General features: G+C 49.5%; 1 protein-coding gene and 1 long non-coding RNA gene across 5 annotated transcripts; both read left to right on the forward strand.

Moving 5' to 3' along the window:
* The first annotated feature begins 108 nt into the window (after window positions 1–108).
* LOC308616740 lies at window positions 109–1,448 on the forward strand. Of its 3 annotated transcripts, none has more exons than XR_014015751.1 (3): window positions 109–588; window positions 1,027–1,280; window positions 1,423–1,448. It is a non-coding gene; the product is annotated as an uncharacterized lncRNA (long non-coding RNA). The 3 variants fall into 3 exon arrangements; XR_014015752.1 differs by having other exon boundaries at window positions 1,215–1,280; XR_014015753.1 differs by having other exon boundaries at window positions 1,027–1,129; window positions 1,215–1,442.
* On the forward strand, window positions 1,447–17,211 carry RMND5B (required for meiotic nuclear division 5 homolog B). Of its 2 annotated transcripts, XM_081233121.1 has the most exons (11): window positions 1,447–1,655; window positions 1,814–1,935; window positions 6,539–6,701; window positions 9,713–9,858; window positions 9,989–10,129; window positions 12,609–12,709; window positions 12,892–13,058; window positions 14,038–14,203; window positions 15,396–15,498; window positions 15,590–15,744; window positions 15,831–17,211. In XM_081233121.1, the coding sequence occupies exons 3-11, from the start codon at window positions 6,563–6,565 to the stop codon at window positions 15,892–15,894; spliced, it is 1,182 nt and encodes a 393-aa protein (XP_081089247.1). In that variant the 5' UTR covers window positions 1,447–1,655; window positions 1,814–1,935; window positions 6,539–6,562; the 3' UTR covers window positions 15,895–17,211. The 2 variants fall into 2 exon arrangements, with proteins under 2 accessions (XP_081089247.1, XP_081089246.1); XM_081233120.1 differs by lacking the exons at window positions 1,447–1,655; window positions 6,539–6,701 and having other exon boundaries at window positions 1,849–1,935.
* The last annotated feature ends 65 nt before the right edge of the window (window positions 17,212–17,276 follow it).

Below are 17,276 nucleotides of genomic sequence, written 5' to 3' on the forward strand. Positions count from 1 at the left end.
ATAAAATAAAACAAAACAAAACCACACAATCCCAACAAGGAAAGATTGACAAAATCAGCCATGTAAGAAAACGTGGTGCAACCTGAAAAGTAACGAAACCATGATGTAAGAAGAGCCACATACTGGGGAAAACAATGACAGACAGAGGTGAAGGAGCCTGACGTATGAGCTGGGCATTCTAAGTTCTGGCAGAAGCTAGGATTTGCTCACACCCAGTGTAGCTGAGAGGCAGGCTTCCCCAGCGGAAGTGGGGAAGCCTGGGGCGTTCGCGAAACCCTGTGAGGTCCTGCTGGCTTGGACGCAGCCTCAGCCTCGGACTGTGGCCCCAGGCAAGGTTCACTGGTTCACTCAACCCTCCCACCCCCACAACTCCCGCCTGGGCCAGGACCACCCAGGCTCACGGCGCAGGGACAGGCTTCTTCGCCCCCGCGGGCTGCTGGACGGGCTGTGGACCGCCCTCTTCCTTGCGTGATTCATCAGGTTTGAAACCGGGGTTTCCCCATTCATAAACGGAGGATATCGGCTACTTCAGACTATTTCTGCGCAGCTACTGTGTTCCAAGCACATAGTGTTGGGGCTACAGCAGCGGTGGGTACAAACTCCTGGCCCCAATGGAGCTTTTATCCTAAAAGGTGGGGGGAGGGGGGGAGGTTAGGGGCAGGAAGACAGAATAAACAAATAAACGCTCAAGGTAATTTAAAGTCAAATATTATAAGGAAAACAGGGCTGGATTGTGCAAGGGTGTTTTGTGGGGGTGGGGAGGAGGTATGGAGGGTTGGAGGGTAAGATGCCCTGGAATGAGACTGTCCCTAAAGGGAAGCTAAAGTCAGGGAAAAAGAGACCGAGTCTTTTTTCTTGGGCTGTTTCTAGTCCAAGTCCCTGAAGCCTGAGGAGGGGGCGGGAGGCTTCTCTGCCCCTTCCCTGCAGAGCAAGGGGGCCTTGGAGGGTCGTGAACTCAGCCCTGGCCTGGGCTTGGGGTCACCATCTCCTCTCACCTCCTTCCTAACTCTTACCCTTCCTCCTTAGGGCGGTTGTGCAACCCCTGTCTCCCCTCCATTCTGAAAGGAGAGCGACCAATTTAGGGCAGCAGAGCAGGGCTGAATCCCTCGCAGCAGAATTTAATTGCCCAGTGTGTTAAGTACGGGCTTAGGGGAGCAGCAGGGCTGGAGTAGAAAAAAGGGGACTTCTCTTTTAAACGTCATTTGATGTTTCAGAAAGAGCATCAAGGAGCCACCGCGGGAAAGCCTAACTGTTGGACCTTACATGCATTGTGTTGTTCGGTATTGTCTTTACTTTGAATGAGGGTGGGCGGGCGCGGACCGGGGGAGGCACAGTTATTTCGGGTCTAGGGCTTCTGAACGCGGAGCCGCCGCGCGCACCCCTGCTGGCCAGCGAGTGGGTCGCTCCGATTCCTTCCATCAGACGTGCAGAGTCGGGGCCGGGCCGGCCCGGCGCAGCCCCCCGACGGTCGGAGGTGCGGTTTCCAGCTGCCGCCCTGACCCTGCGGGCGACTCCACTCGTGCGCGGGAGGGGGAGGCTCGGCCACCCCTCCGCGGAGTCGCGAGTGGGCGAATCCGGGGCCTCGGAGCAACTGTCGCAGGTTCCGGTTCCGTTGACAGCGGCGCCGGAAACCAGGGCCCGGGCTGCGGGACCAGGTGAGAGCCGGCTGGCTTTCTTGCCGGGAGGTGCGGTCGGAGGGCGGAGCGCGGTGGGCGGCTGCTCGGCTACGCAGGCTCCCAGGCCCCGGGTCTTCTGTAAAGCCTCGGGACTAAGCCCCCTCACCAGTCCGCCCTTGGGTTTGTTTTCTCCTTAGACGTCGGCCAGGGCCGGGAGTTGGAACCCTGCATTCTCAGAGACCCTTCGGGGAGCCGCCCCTACCTGGGGAGTAGCTCGAACTCACACGTCCCATCCTATTGCGACCCTGCCGAGCCGGAGGTAACCCGTTGCGTGACGTGGGAGCCAGGCAGGGCATTCGACTAAGGTCTTTTGAAGGATGAGTAGGAGTTTGCCAGTAATTTGCTTGCTAATGCAGGTGAAACTCCCAGCAGGGGCTGTAGTCCAAGAAGACTGGTGGGCTTTTTCCTCCTTCCAGGTTTGGTTAATGACGGAAGAAAGATCTGAAACTTGAAATAAAGATGTGCAATGAAGAAAAGGAACAGGGTGATATGATAGACTCATAGGTACGGGGCGGGGTAGAGGGGGCAGCATTAGACACTGTGGCCTAGGAGAGCGTCTCTGAAGAAATGTGTTTGAAACCCTAATAAGGACCCAGTCATAGGGAGATCTGAAAGAGTGTTCCAGGCAGAGGGAAAAAGCCCCGAGGTAGTAATAAAATGATGTTCAAGAAACAGAAAGAAAACTAGTGTGGTTGGAATATGGCCATTGAGGAAGAGAGTGGTAGGAGATGAAGTTGGAGAGGTGGTTGGGAGTTGACTCACCTAGAGCCTTGTAGACCCATCTCCCATACTTATTCTGAGTATGTGGAAATCTATTGGGTTTTAAGCAGAGGAGTGGTGTGTAAGGTGAAGACTGGATAGAGATGGGGGGTGAAAAGATGCAGTGTTGGGTCGGTGGAGGCTGTCCAGTTCTGTGTCAGGCAAAGGGGACCTTTCTGTGATCTGTGCAAACTTCCCTTCTTCTCCCCAGGCCCCAGAAGGGGCCCTCTTGTGTTGTTAGGATGCTGAAGACTGGGGACAAAACCCCTATGCATGCCTTGGTGGGGATTTCAGTATTTCACTCACGTCTCTCCCTGCCCAACCGTGACAAGTTTGAGCTCAGGGCCCCCTAGTTTGGAAATGGATGTACCGCCTGTGGGCCAGGCCCTGGGCTGGGCACTGACGGGACAGAGGATGAGATTGGACTCCAGCCCTGAGCAGCTCAGTCTAGTGCGGGGAGACAGACGTGTGAATAGGCAGTTTACTGTGCTGCAGTGCTGAGAACTCAGATGTGTGTGGTATCGGCGCCCTTGACAGAGGTTTGGTTTGTGAAGCAGAGGAGGAGGCAGGGAGATTTCATTGAGAGCTTCATGGGCTTCATGATTAAACAGCATCTTGTGTTCTCCGTGCAGAGAAGCATGGAGGGCACTCTAGACACAGGAATAGCTTGTGCAAAGGAAGTGAATGTACAATTGCAAAGGGCATGTTATGTCAAACCATGGCAGTGATGCGTAAGGGGGTGACAGGATCTGATGTGTTGTATTGGGGTGATCACCCTGGTAGATAATTTCTGTCCATGTGAGACCTTGGGGAGGAGGGCTTAGGATAATGGAAATGAAATTCCCTGGATTAATCCTGAAGACAAACTCACACTCATCCATCCTTGTGCCTGGGGAAGATGACCGGCTGTGATTAAGGGAGAGTGGCTAACCCTGGACAGGCTGAATTGGCCTCTTGGGCTTTTTGGATGGAATACCTGCAAGCAGTTCTGTTTCCCATCTCGTTTATTTTATAAAAAAAAAAATTTTATTGAGATAATCACATTTATCAGTTCATTGTACATTTAACTGGCCCACACAGGCCCTTTTTCTCCTTTGCATTTATTTACATATCCCCTTTTATCCCCGTTCTCCCCATTCCCTCCCCGCACCACCCAACTGCAGCAAACCACTCTGATGTGTTTGGTACATATCCTTTTATTTGCGTGTGTCCTTGGTTGTAGGCATATATTTTTTAAAAACATAAGTGGTATTCTGCCTGGACTTCATTTTGTTTCTTTTTCCCTTCAGTACCATGTTTTGGGATCTTACTGATGTTGCTGTGGGTATATCCGGAACATGGTTTCTCAGTGCTACCCAGGTTTCCATAGATGCATCTCCCACATTTTACTTGACTTATCACTTCCTGGAGGCTCCTGGGTTGTCTCAAGCGCCCTGCCACAACACAGCACTGGGATGAAAATTCTTGTACCCATCTCCTCCCTCAGCTTTTTTTTTTTTTTTTTTTTTTCTTTTTGCGGTATGTGGGCCTCTCACTGCTGTGGCCTCTCCCGTTGCGGAGCACAGGCTCTAGACGCGCAGGCCCAGCGGCCACGGCTCACGGGCCCAGCCGCTCCGCGGCCTGTGGGATCTTCCCAGACCGGGGCACGAACCCGTATCCCCTGCATCGGCAGGCGGACTCTCAACCACTGCGCCACCAGGGAGGCCCTTCCCTCAGCTTTTTAATACAATTGCAAGATGCTGACTTGGGCGTCCCTTTGATAATCCTGGTATTCGTTGATGTCTGACAGGGCCATACTGTTTGACCTTGGTGAGGTTGTAACCTTTCTTGAGCTGTGTGTATTTTCAGTAGATGGTGATCCTGGTTCCCACTCTTGGCAACCATTCTTTAGTACTGCCATCTTTCCTAGTTGATCATCTCACAGGCTCTGTGGTTACTTTCCTGTTTCTTGTCATCATTAATCATTGCTGTACCCTCATTCCAACCACAAATATTGGCTGCTTTCCTTTCCTGGTGAGATGGTGGCCTGTTAAGCTGGTCCAGAGAGGACTGTGCTTCAGAGAAGGGCTCTGGAGCCTGGAGCCAGACTTCCCAGCTTCGGTTCCAGGTCCTGTACTTCCCAGCTACGTAACCTTGAGCAATTTATTTAATCTGAGTTTCATTTTCTCATCTGTAAAGTAGGTCTAATAATTGTACCTACCTCATAGTGCTTTTGTAAGAATTAAGCGAATTAGTTAATGCATGCCAAGTCATTAGAACAGCGCCTGTCACATAATAAGCCCCTATGAAATAGTAACTATTCATAGCAATAATTATTATTATATTATTTCCAACAGGTGTCCCTGTTATATTTTGCCTGTAATGGTTCATATTCCAGTTATAGGGTATTTCCTCAGGGGGCATGAAGAGGGGGGCATGTCTTCTAGACACCATGATTAACAAATTGTACTGTGATGGTGTCAACCACCTCAAGGCCCTGGGTACCATTTCTCCATTACTCATCCCCTGTCTGATAAGGACATGGTGGCTACAGGTTGGGCCAAGATGATGGGGCCAGGGCTAACAGTACTGGTGGGAATGGGAAGAGAGCCTGGTGAGACTGGGAGAATCCCGATGGTCACTTTGGACACAGAATTCTCTTTGTGATGTGACTCTGTACCCTTCTTTGAGAGAATGAACAACTGGCTAGATGTGAACGTTTGAGAGGTGCGTTTGACAGAGCCCTCTCACTTCACATCCCATAGATGGAAAGATGGGGAGCGAAATCAACTCTATCACCAACATTTTAAGGATCGTCCATGTGTTCAGTGTCAAAGGCTGCTCTGAAATGGAGGGGAGCAGTGGCCCAGTGTTGAAGGGACTTAGGAGTGGGACCTTAGTGGTAGGAAAGGTGGGACAAGAAAAGTCAACTTTCTTCAATGGTACCATGAGGAGGAAGAGTTTTACAACGAGATGTTCTCGTCTAGTGGGGGAGGCAAGCCCTCAAACAGATCGTTACCCAGTGATCAAAACTGAAATAGAAGGGTGCCAAGTGAGAGTGGAGGGAGCCAGGTGAGAGCAGGCTAGGGACAGCTGCAGAAGGAGATGACCTCTGAGCTGCCTTGGAAAGGATGGGCCAGCTTCTCAAGTAGTCGAGGAAGTGAGGGGTGATGGAGAGCATACCAAGGCACGGAGCTGTGAGGGAGCAAGGGAATATGAGCTGCCTGTCTGTGGGCAAGCGGCAGGGAGGCTGAGGTAGGAGTGGTGGGCAAGGCCTCTCAGGCCGTTGTGGTCAGCATTTGTTCCATAGGCTGTGCTTTCAAGCATCAGCCATTCAAGGACTGCCTTCATGGCTTCTATCACTATAGTACATGGAAAACCAAGTCCACTAAGTGAAGAGGTGACCATAATGAATATATGAAAATACATGAAACGTTAGAATATGCGATGTACATATGGATTTCTACTTAGATAGCAAGATAGTATTGCCTGCTGAGATCTCTGCAAGGCCTGCTCTCTTTTCCGATTAAAAAAGAGATGAGGGGGCTTCCCTGGTGGCGCAGTGGTTGAGAGTCCGCCTACCGATGCAGGGGACATGGGTATGTGCCCCGGTCCGGGAAGATCCCACATGCCGCGGAGCGGCTGGGCCCGTGAGCCATGGCCGCTGAGCCTGCGCGTCCGGAGCCTGTGCTCCGCAACGGGAGAGGCCACAACAGCTAGAGGCCCGCGTACCGCAAAAAAAAAAAAAAAAAAAAAGAGATGAGAGGAATTTCCTGGTGGTCCAGTGGTTAAGACTCCGCGATTCCACTGCAGGGGTCAACGGGTTCGATCCCTGGTCGGGGAACTAAGATCCCCGCATGCTGCAGCGCAGCCAAAAAAAATTAAAAAAATAAAAAAGAGATGAACAAGGATTCTAATGAAAAGAGTTGAAAACAGTAATTTTCTCACCATGATTCAGAAGACCCGTCTTCACGCCTACCTGCACCTCCAGTGGGCACCCTGGCTGGGGGTGATGGAAGCTGTGTACAGATATGTTAAGCTGGGAATATCTAAGCATTGATATATGATATGGGAATGGTGAGGTGGGATCTGGGAGCCCTCCTCACTGTGCCCCTCTGGCCCAGGTGGGGCCTGACACAGTGGCTGCCATGGAGCAGTGTGCGAGTGTGGAGAGAGAGGTGGACAAGGTCCTGCAGAAGTTCCTGACCTACGGGCAGCACTGTGAGCAGAGCCTGGAGGAGCTGCTGCACTACGTGGGCCAGCTGCGGGCTGAGCTGGCCAGCGCAGGTGGGTGTCCCCCCACTAGAGCCCCACACCTGCCTCCCTTGGGGCCTAGGAGACCCTAAGGCGGCTTGATAATAGGGTTCTGGAAGGACGATGGTTAGGGCATTGATACATGGATCGCTAGGCCTCTTCGAAGGGGAATAATGGAAGTCTCTGAGCTATTTCAAAAAGCCCAACAGAAATTATTAATTTCCCTGAGATTATTTTCATTTACGTTTTGTTTTCAATTTGCTTTTCTATTTTGAATCTTTAAGACACTTTAAGATCATTTCAAGTTTACAGAAAAGTCCTAAGAACAGTATAAAGAGCTCATATATACCTTTCACCAAGATTCACCAACTGCTAGTATGTTGCCATATTTGCTTTATCAGTTTTCTTGCATATTCTTACTTTTAAAACCATTAGAAAGTAAGCTGCAGATATCATACACCTAAGCCTTTGGTGTGTATGTCCTAAGATCAAGGGCATTCTCTTACGTAAGTACAGTATGATTATTAAAATCAAGAAGTTAGACATTAATATTATGACCTAATGAATATAGCTCATATTTCAATTTGCCACTATCCAATAATTTTCATAAAACATTTTAATTTTATTTTCCAGTCCAGGATCCGATCCAAGATCAAGCATTGCACTTAGTTTCTTGTGTCTAATCTTTAGTTTTTTAAATCTGGGACATTTCCTCCACCTGCCTTTGCCTTTCATGACATTGACATTTTAGAAACATTAAAGCCAGTGATTTTGAAAACGTCTCTCGATTTGGATTTGTTTGCTGTTTCCTCATTATTTTTTTGCATTTTGGGCAAGAGTACTTCAGAACTGATGTGTTTCTCAGTGCATCACATCAGGAGGTACAAGGTATCAGCTTGTTCCATTATGGGTGACGTTAACTTTGATCAAGATCTTTGGTTAAGATGGTGTCTGCCAGGTTCCTCCACCCTAAGGTTAATATTTCTTTCTTTAGAGTTAATCAATAAGTAATTTGTGGGGAGGTACTTTGAGACTATATAAATTTCCTGTGCTTTATCAGACTCTGCCCACTGGTTTCAAAACGCATTCATTGATGATTCTTGCGTGAACCAATCATTACGAAGTTAGTTGCAAGATGGGTGATTTTTCCCGGTCTATCATTCCCTATACACTTATTAGTTGGCATTTAACTATAAGAAAGGCCTTCCCTTCCTTCTTCCTTCCTCCCTCCCTTCCTCCCTTCCTCCCTTCCTTCCTTCCTTCCAAGTTCATACTCATAAATTCATATATTATTCAATGGGTTATAATCCATTACTGTTATTATTTATTTTGATGATCAAATTGTCTTAGATTTGACCAGAGGTAACCCCTAGTTCCTATGTCCTTTTTTTTTTGATTGAGCTATAATTCACATTAAAATTCACCCTTTTAAAGTATACACTTTAGTGGGTTTTTAGTATATTTCCAGAATTGTACAGTCTTTACCACTATCTAATTACAGCACATTTTCACCTCTCTAAAAAGAATCCCCCACCCATTAATAATCACTCCATTTCTCCTTCTCCCTCAGCCCCTGGCAGCCACTAATCTACTTTCTCTCTATGGACTTACCTATTCTGGACAGTTCATATAAATGGAATCATATAATATGTGGCCTTTTATATTCTTTCACTTAGCTTGTTTTCAAGGTTCATCCCTATGTACCATGTACTTCATTCTTTTTTTATGTGCTGGGTCATATGGTAACTCTCTGTTCAACTTTTTGAAGAAAATGTTGGCACACTGTTTTGTGTGCACACTGTTTGGCACACTGTTTTCCAAAGTAGCTGCAACATTTTATATTCCCACCAGCAACGTATGAGGGTTCCAATTTCCCCACATCCTCACCAACACTTATTATCACCTGTCTTTTTGGTCATAGACATCCTAGTAGGAGTAGGCCCAGCCACCACCTCCTGTTTGTATTTGTCAGGACTCATTCAGTTACAGGTGACAGAAACCTAGTTCAGACTAGCTTAAACAAACAAAGGGGGTATGGTTGCTGGATTTATAGATTCAGGTAACTGAAAGGTCCAGCCCAGTTGGATCTAAGTGCTCATGTGATACCTTCAATCTACACTGGCTTCATTCTCAGAGCAGTGCTCCCCTGAGGTGGCCATGGTGCTCCAGCAACTCCAGTTCACTTTTGTTTGTTTAGCAACCTGGCAGAATGCTTCTCTCTTCCAGGGCTCCTGGTCTCGGAGCTTGAGACACTCCCTGGCCCTCTTGGGTCACGTTCCCTTCCCTGGGTCGTGTTTTCTCCCCTGAACCGAGGTGCTGCCATCTAAAGAAGGGGCGTAGATGCTGGGCTGGAGGAAGGGACCCGTGCCCTGTCTGCCCTTCTCTATTCCAAGCCCCACGTGCTCTTGGTAGTTCGTGTGGCTCCTCCAGCCATGGGGGGTGGAAACCACTGTAAACCTGGCATCCTGAGCCAGAAATGTCCTTGTGCTTCCCTGGAGGACCCTGGCCTGCCTGGTGTCCTCTGGGTTAGTTAGAGGCATTAACGTGGGGACAATACTTTATGGTTCAAAGCCTTCCCACAGGGTATCTCCCTCAAGATAATAAGGAGCCATCTGGTGTGGTGAGGAGCCTGGGCTTCAGGTCACTGCTGTGACATCTGGCAAGTGACTGCCTCGGCTTCCTCAGCTGTAGTACAAGATACTAACAGTGCCCACTGCAGAGAATGGTGGTGAGGATTAAGTGGCTAAAACCAAGTACTTGCCCACAGTAAGTGCCAAATCATCTTCATTTCACAGCAACCTACAAGGCCAGTGCTATCACCCCCATTTTGCAGATGAGGAAATGAAGACTCTGAGAGATGAACCGGCTTGTCCCACTTGACCAGTTGCAAGTCATGTAGTTAAAAAGTGGCAGGACCTGTAGTAGAAGCTTTCACTTTGGAGTTCAGGGCTGCTTCCCGGCCTCCACGCTGGTATTTAGAATAAGGAGGCAGGGACAAGGTCTGCTCCTCTGTGTCCTGACTCATTGCCAGTGTTTCTCTGCAGCCCTCCAGGGGACCCCTCTCTCAGCCACCCTCTCCCTGGTGATGTCTCAGTGCTGCCGGAAGATAAAAGACACCGTGCAGAAACTGGCTTCAGACCACAAGGACATTCACAGCAGTGTCTCCCGAGTGGGCAAAGCCATTGACAGGGTGAGCATGTGGGTGGCCCCGGAGGGGGCGGGCAGGAACACCTGCTGCTAGTGTGTAGCAGGGCTTCTCAGGAAGCCAGTGTGAGAAGTGAGACCCTGAGTCACAGGGCCCTGTCTCTCGTCCTCGTCAGAACTTTGACTCTGAGATTTGCGGTGTAGTCTCCGACGCAGTGTGGGACTCTCGGGAGAAGCAGCAGCAGATCCTGCAGATGGCCATCTTGGAGCACCTGTACCAGCAGGGCATGCTCAGTGTTGCTGAGGAGCTGTGCCAGGTAACGAGCCCGCTGGGAAGGCACTGGTACCTGCCTGTTCTGCTTTCTACTTGGTAGTTTTCTTTATATTAGGACCCCGTTATTATTTTTTTCTTGTATCCAGACAGGTCAGTTTATTTACATGACTCAAATATGTATGTCATCAGCTCTGATTGTCTGATAGGGATACCTGTTCCCAGAGACCTGTTTCCAGTGGACAGTTGGCCTGGCAGGGCATCCTCCCCTCTGGACTGCACATGGGAAGTCCAACATTTCCTCCAAGATCGCCCCTTAACTTTGCTTCCATTGTAGACCAGCTCCTTTCTGTTGATGCATTCTTTCCTTAAATGGGTTAATAGCTATTTTAAAAATTGTATTTAATTTATTAAAACTAAAAAAACCCAAAAACAGTTCACCCATTTCTCCCACACCCAAAAACAGTTCACCCATTTCTCCCACACCCTACCCTGCACCTCTGGTAACCACCAATCTGTTCTCTGTATTTATGAGCTTGGTTTTCTTAAAAAAAACTTCAGATTCCACATATGAGTTCATATGGTATTTGTCTTTCTCTGTCTGACATATTTCATTTAGCATAATGGTCCATCCATGTTATCACAAATGACAGGATTTTCCTACTTTTTTAATGGCTGAATAATATTTCATTTTACACACACACACACACACACACACACACACACCATCTTCTTTATCCATTCATCCATTGATGGACACTTACGTTGTTTCCTTATCTTGGCTATTGTAAATAATGCTGCGATGAATATGGGAGTGCAGATATCTTTTCAAGTTAGTGTTTTCATTTTCTTTGGATAAGTACCCAGAAGTGGAATTGCTGGATCATATGGTAGCTCTATTTTTAATCTTTTGAGGAACTTCCATACTGTTATCTATAGTGGCTGCACCAATCTACATTCCCACCAAAGGTGCACGAGGGTTTCCTTTTTCTCCACATCCTTGCCAACACTTGTTATTTCTTATCTTTTTGATAATAACCATTCTAACAAGTGCAAGGTGATGGCTCACTGTGGTATTGATTTGCATTGCCCTGCCCTGATGATTGAAGTAGAGAATCTTTTCATGTGCCTGTTGGCCATTTTGATGTCTCCTTTGGAAAAATGTCTATTCAGATCTTCTCTCCATTTTTTAAGTTTTTTTTTTTTTTTTGCTATTGAGTTATATGAGTTTTTATATATTTTGGATATTAGCCCCTTATCAGATACTCGATTTGCAAATATTTTCTCCCGTTTGGTAGGTTGCCTTTTCATTTTGTTGATGGTTTCCTTTGCTGTGCAGAAGCTTTTAATTTAGTTTGATGTAGTCCTGCTTTTTATTTTTTGCTTTTGTTGCTTCTTTAAATAAATTTTAGAAATCAGTGCCCCTGATACAAAAAGAGAGTAGCTATAAAAATATATACAATGGGGGCTTCCCTGGTGGCGCAGTGGTTAAGAATCCACCTGCCAATGCAGGGGACACGGGTTCAAGCCCTGGTCCGGGAAGATCCTACAGGCTGCGGAGCAACTAAGCCCGTGCGCCACAACTACTGAGCCTGTGCTCTAGAGTCCGCGAGGCACAACTACTGAGCCCACATACCACAACTACTGAAGCCCGCGCACCTAGAGCCTGTGCTCCACAACAAGAGAAGCTGCAATGAGAAACCCGTGCACCACAACCAAGAGTAGCCCCTGCTCGCCTCAAGTAGAGAAAAGCCTGTGCACAACAACAAAGACCCAACGCAGCCACAAATAAAATAAATAAAATAAAATAAAATTTAAAATATAAAAAATATATATATACAATGAAAAGTAAAGTTATTAATTTCTAGGTAGAGTTGGTTGCCAGCCAGAGGTCTGAGTGCCTGGTAATCCCTTTCTTAAAAAGGAAGATTGGGCTTCCCTGGTGGCGCAGTGGTTGAGAGTCCGCCTGCCGATGCAGGGGACACGGGTTCGTGCCCTGGTCCGGGAAGATCCCACATGCTGCGGAGTGGCTGGGCCCGTGAGCCATGGCCGCTGAGCCTGTGCATCCGGAGCCTGTGCTCCGCAACGGGAGAGGCCACAACAGTGAGAGGCCTGCGTACCACAAAAAAAAAAAAAAAAGGAAGATTAGTAAAATGACGAAGTAGCACTTGTTAGGTGTTAAAGACACACTAGAAGTGAAAGTAAAGGATACTTTCCCTTAATGTAATTAGGGGAATTGAAAAGGAATAATTTTCTCTCCATGCTACTCTTTATGGGTCTCCAGTACCCCAGTAGGTGGGGTGGGGTTTGCAGTCTGCTCTCTGGGAGGCCAGCATGTAGCACTCAGCCTCCCAGAACTGAACTGGGAATAAGAGGGGTCCAGGTGGCTGGCAAGAGACCATGGCTCCTCATGTAAAACCTGGCCCTCTCTAGCTTGTCTTTGGTGGATGAGGTTTTATTAGGTGTAGAGCAGAGAATTTTGGCAACACTGTCCTCCAGTGGTCAATTGCTCTCTCTCCCTCTAGGAATCAACACTGAATGTGGATTTGGATTTCAAGCAGCCTTTCCTGGAGTTGAATCGAATCCTGGAAGCTCTGCATGAACAAGACCTGGGGCCAGCATTGGAGTACGTTGGCCCTTGGGTGGGCCCGCGGGGGACAGGGCTTGTCTGTGCTCTTCGCCTCACTCAGCGTACTTGACACGTCTCCAGTTGTGTCTCACGGGCCTCACATAGGCTCTTGGAGGCTCTGCCAGGGCCCCTTCTCTCGCCCCACCAGCTCCACACTCAGCTGGCCCCTTTCTTCCCAGATGGGCCGTCTCCCACAGGCAGCGCCTGCTCGAGCTCAACAGCTCCCTGGAGTTCAAGCTGCACCGACTGCACTTCATCCGCCTCCTGGCAGGTGGCCCTGAGAAGCAGCTGGAGGCCCTCAGCTACGCCCGGCACTTCCAGCCCTTTGCTCGGCTTCACCAGCGGGGTACGTGCCCTGAGTGCCAGGGTGGGCACTGCTGGGCTCTGGCGGACATCAGCACGTCTGGGATTGCCCGTCCCTGCCCCACGTGGGGCTGCGTGTTACTGGAACCCCTCCCCGACTGTCGCCCAGGTGAACTCCACACTCAAGGCCCTTCCTCACCGCCTCTGCCATACCCTCCTAGCTTCATCTCACGCCACCTCTGGTCCCCAGCCACGTGCCACACCCCGACCCAGAGCTCACCAGGCCTGCCCACGCCACGCGTGCCCTCATGCTGCTCTAGCCTCACAGTAGGAATTCCAAACCTCAGTTGTTTGAGCTTCACCTTCCAGATGTTCACAATTAGGAACCACCCGACTACTAGTCACTTTTTTCTTTAGCTCCACTCACATTTATTACTTCACATTTTATTTAGAGATAAACAACATGAAAACCCAGCAAAGTTATGAAATCTTAGCTAGATACCGCCGCCTCCTGAAAGCTTTTTAAAAAGGGAGATTAGGGAATTCCCTTGGAGTCCAGTGGTTAGGACTTCACACTTTCATTGCATGGGGCATGGGTTTGATCCCTGGTCACGGAACTAAGATCCCTCATGCCGCAAGGCGTGGCCAAAAAAAAAAAAAAAAAAAAAGGCTGGCGGGGGGGGTTGGGGGGGATTAGCTAGTGTTGGAGAATAGAGACATGAGCGCTGGCCTGAGCTCACTCCTTGATGCAGCTGAAAGGATGGGAAGGAAACTGAAACCCTTCCCTACCTCATGCTGTGGGGTCATGACTGCCACAGAAGCAGGCCTGAGACCCCACTTCCTCACTGGATTTTGGGGAAAACTGGTTTTGCCAGAGGGCATTTTAACCCCCATTTGGTCAGGTCTCAGGCGTGGGAGCCATGGGGCTCATACTGCCTCTGCAGCCCTGCCACAGCAGGGCTGGACGTGGAGACCTGGGAAAAGGCTGCCTCCTTGTACCCTGATTCCCCCTTGCTTTGCAGAGATCCAGGTGATGATGGGCAGCCTGGTATACCTGCGGCTGGGCTTGGAGAAGTCCCCCTACTGCCACCTCCTGGACAACAGCCATTGGGCCGAGATCTGTGAGACCTTTACACGCGATGCTTGTTCCCTGTTGGGCCTTTCTGTGGAGTCACCCCTCAGCGTCAGGTACAGCCAGCCCTGTGGGGGCAGCACAAGTGGGAGGGTTGAGGGAAACCCAATTTGCCAAGGCCCTGCCACGTCCAGGGATGGTGCTTGGTGCCTTCACAGACCTAAACTGGCTGTCTTAGTCATTCTTCCAGATAGGAATTACCTTTCTTCAGTTAGAGAAACAGATTTAGGAAGAGTTGTGGCCTGGGATCACCACAAGGTCAATGGCAGGGTCAAGGTTCCCATTTTGTAAGGTCTCTCGAGTGAGGTCTGTGTCTCCTGCACTTCACCCCTGGATCATCACAGGACCCTCTGACAGCCTGGCCTTCTTGCCACCTCATCCCTCAAACACTTCCCTTCAGGGAGACTTGAGTGGCTGAGTCACACGTGCTGAGAGCTTTCACTCAGAAGACTCCTTTATAGTTAATATTCTTCTCATGGCTTCACAACAAACCAAGGAGTTAGAGGTACTGTTATCCTCATTTTACATGAGAAAACAGGCTCCTAGGGCCTCACAGGGAATAAAGGTCACCTGGACCTGACCCCGCCACATACCGCACCACAGTGGTGTATTTTATTTAGGCTGGCTGTGGAATCTCACGCCTTGCCCCATTGTGATAGGCTCCACCCTCCAATTCATTACCACAGACTCTGGTTATAGAACAGTCTTTCCCAGTGGGAACACCGGTGCCTTAGGACCGTTCTGTTGACACAACTGCCCTGCGTGTTGTAGGCATTTGGTACCCAAGGCTCCAGCCAGTCGGCTCCCCACCCCCTGCCCAATCCTTGTGAGAACCGAATCTGCTTTTTCCTATATCTAAGTGCCCTGGTTGATTGCAGTTACAGAGGTGCACCGTGACAACGGAATGGGGTAGACAGGCAGGATGGGGCCCTTCCAAACATCACTGTCCCTGTCACACCAAGGACTTATCAGTGCTTGGGATGAACAGATTATCTGTCCCCTGGATGTTCCTTTTGTGTTTATTATAGGTTCTCAAATTTGGGGGTGCATTAGAATGACTCTTTAGAGTCGGACGCATGACTACATATGTGGCTTTATGTGTGACCTAAGAGATTTTTAAGGACCGGTTTGATCAAGTGCCACTTTGAAACCTTGTCCCAAGTCACATTCCAACAATGTGCTGGCCTTTCTGTCTGTCTGCTGGGTTCTCGGTCAGGGTCACTCCAGCCCCTGCTCTTTGTTCTGCAGCTTTGCCTCTGGCTGTGTGGCGCTGCCAGTGCTGATGAACATTAAAGCTGTGATCGAGCAGAGGCAGTGCACCGGGGTCTGGAGTCACAAGGATGAGTTACCGGTGAGGCCTGGCAGGGGGAGGTACAGCAGGAGGCGCTGGGGAGGACAGCCGCCATGGGACGTGGGACTCACCCCTCTGCTGGCCTCCCCAGATTGAGATCGAACTGGGTATGAAGTGCTGGTACCACTCAGTGTTCGCGTGCCCCATCCTCCGCCAGCAGACGTCGGATTCCAACCCTCCCATCAAGCTCATCTGTGGCCACGTCATCTCCCGAGATGCGCTCAACAAGCTCATTAACGGAGGAAAGTAAGTTCCATGTGCTCTGCTGTACCTTGGCTTGATCCTTCTGCTGGCTGCCCCCCGAGACGTTCTTGGTTCTCCTCCCTTTGTAGGCTGAAGTGTCCCTACTGTCCCATGGAGCAGAACCCAGCAGATGGGAAACGCATCATCTTCTGATTCCTGCCTGGGAGGAACTTTGCTGGAAGAGGTTTTTCACCCGTGAGCCTTGGTCTGTCTCCGTGGGGGTGGTTGGCTTCTGTGGACTGTGGTTCATTTCAGAGCAACTGGCTGAGCAGTGCCACCACAGGCAGGGGCTGGAGTGGCTCTGTGGCAGAGGCCGAGGAGGGAGATGAAGCAGCCTACATCCGGCAGCTGGCTCCTTGGCTCTAAGGGCAGGGAGACTCTGGCCTCTGTACTCCTGCTCGGTCTCCCCTTCATATTTGCTGTTGACTTAGTAGCAACTGACAGAGAAGCAAAGGACTTGGCAGGCACATCAGATGTCTTCCATCCTGCCCTCAGCCGGGTCTCTTACTGCCACACCAAGGCTTGTGTCCACTCCTCCCACTGTACAGCCTCATAACTGTATGCATCCATTTCCCACTGTAAATAGTCTGGGATAGAACTGAATGCCGTTGTTTTATAACTTTGAGCAAATATATTCACAGGCCTTCTCCTTACTTTGCCCACCTTTAGCTTCACTGGCAAAGAATTACCATGTGCCCACTGCGCACAGGTACTGGGCATGGCCTAACCATTGCTGCTGGTTGGGAGCGTGGCAGCCACAGAGCCCAGTCGAAAGAACCCAACCTGCATCTGATTGGGAGAAAAAGCTAGGAGATGGCAGACCCTGGGCAAGGTGCTTTTACATATACACATATAAAATCGTATTACCTCCTTATTAGAAATGAGTGTGAAGGGATGTAGGAAGATGAAATGACTTGCCCAAAAAGGCTCACAGCTTATCAAGAAGAGAGCTTGGAGTTTAAACCAGATCCAACCCTCAAGCCCAAGGTCCTTCCAGTTTATTCCGGGGTGCCTGAAGCTTGGCTGCTGTGTGTACTGAGTCCTGTGCTGGGCCTTTGAAAACAGGAGGGCACCATAAGTCTAAAATGTTTGAAGGGATTAGGTTTTGGGGCCATTATGCCAAGCAGGAGAGATGGCCTGGGGTTCTGCAAATAACTTCATATACTTATTTAAAATTTACTGTGTGGGTGGGTACATTGGTTCTGTCAGCTTCCCAGTGGCATTTAAGGCTCTTGGGGGGAAAAAAAAGAGGAATGGGGGTGTCCCCGACATAGGAGCTACAGGCTTAGATGAAGTGGGGCCTGGGCTCAGCTGGCTCGCCCTGCAGCTCCCAGCTACTCTGGAAGCGGGAGTGGAAAGCTCAGGGTGGGCAGTAGGGTCTGTTCTCAGCTTGAGTCTAGCACTGGCTCTGGTGGCCAAGCATTAGCACTGAACATTCTTGAAGTCCTCGGGTCCTCTGAGGAGAAAGGCTGCTTCGGCTCTTTCCTCCCCACCAACTCCTCAGCCCCACCAGTAGCTGCTGCTTAAAAAAACAC

Source organism: Mesoplodon bidens (genome assembly GCF_964165515.1).
Source record: "Mesoplodon bidens genome assembly, chromosome: 4".
In the NCBI taxonomy this organism is placed as follows: Eukaryota; Metazoa; Chordata; class Mammalia; order Artiodactyla; family Ziphiidae; genus Mesoplodon; species Mesoplodon bidens.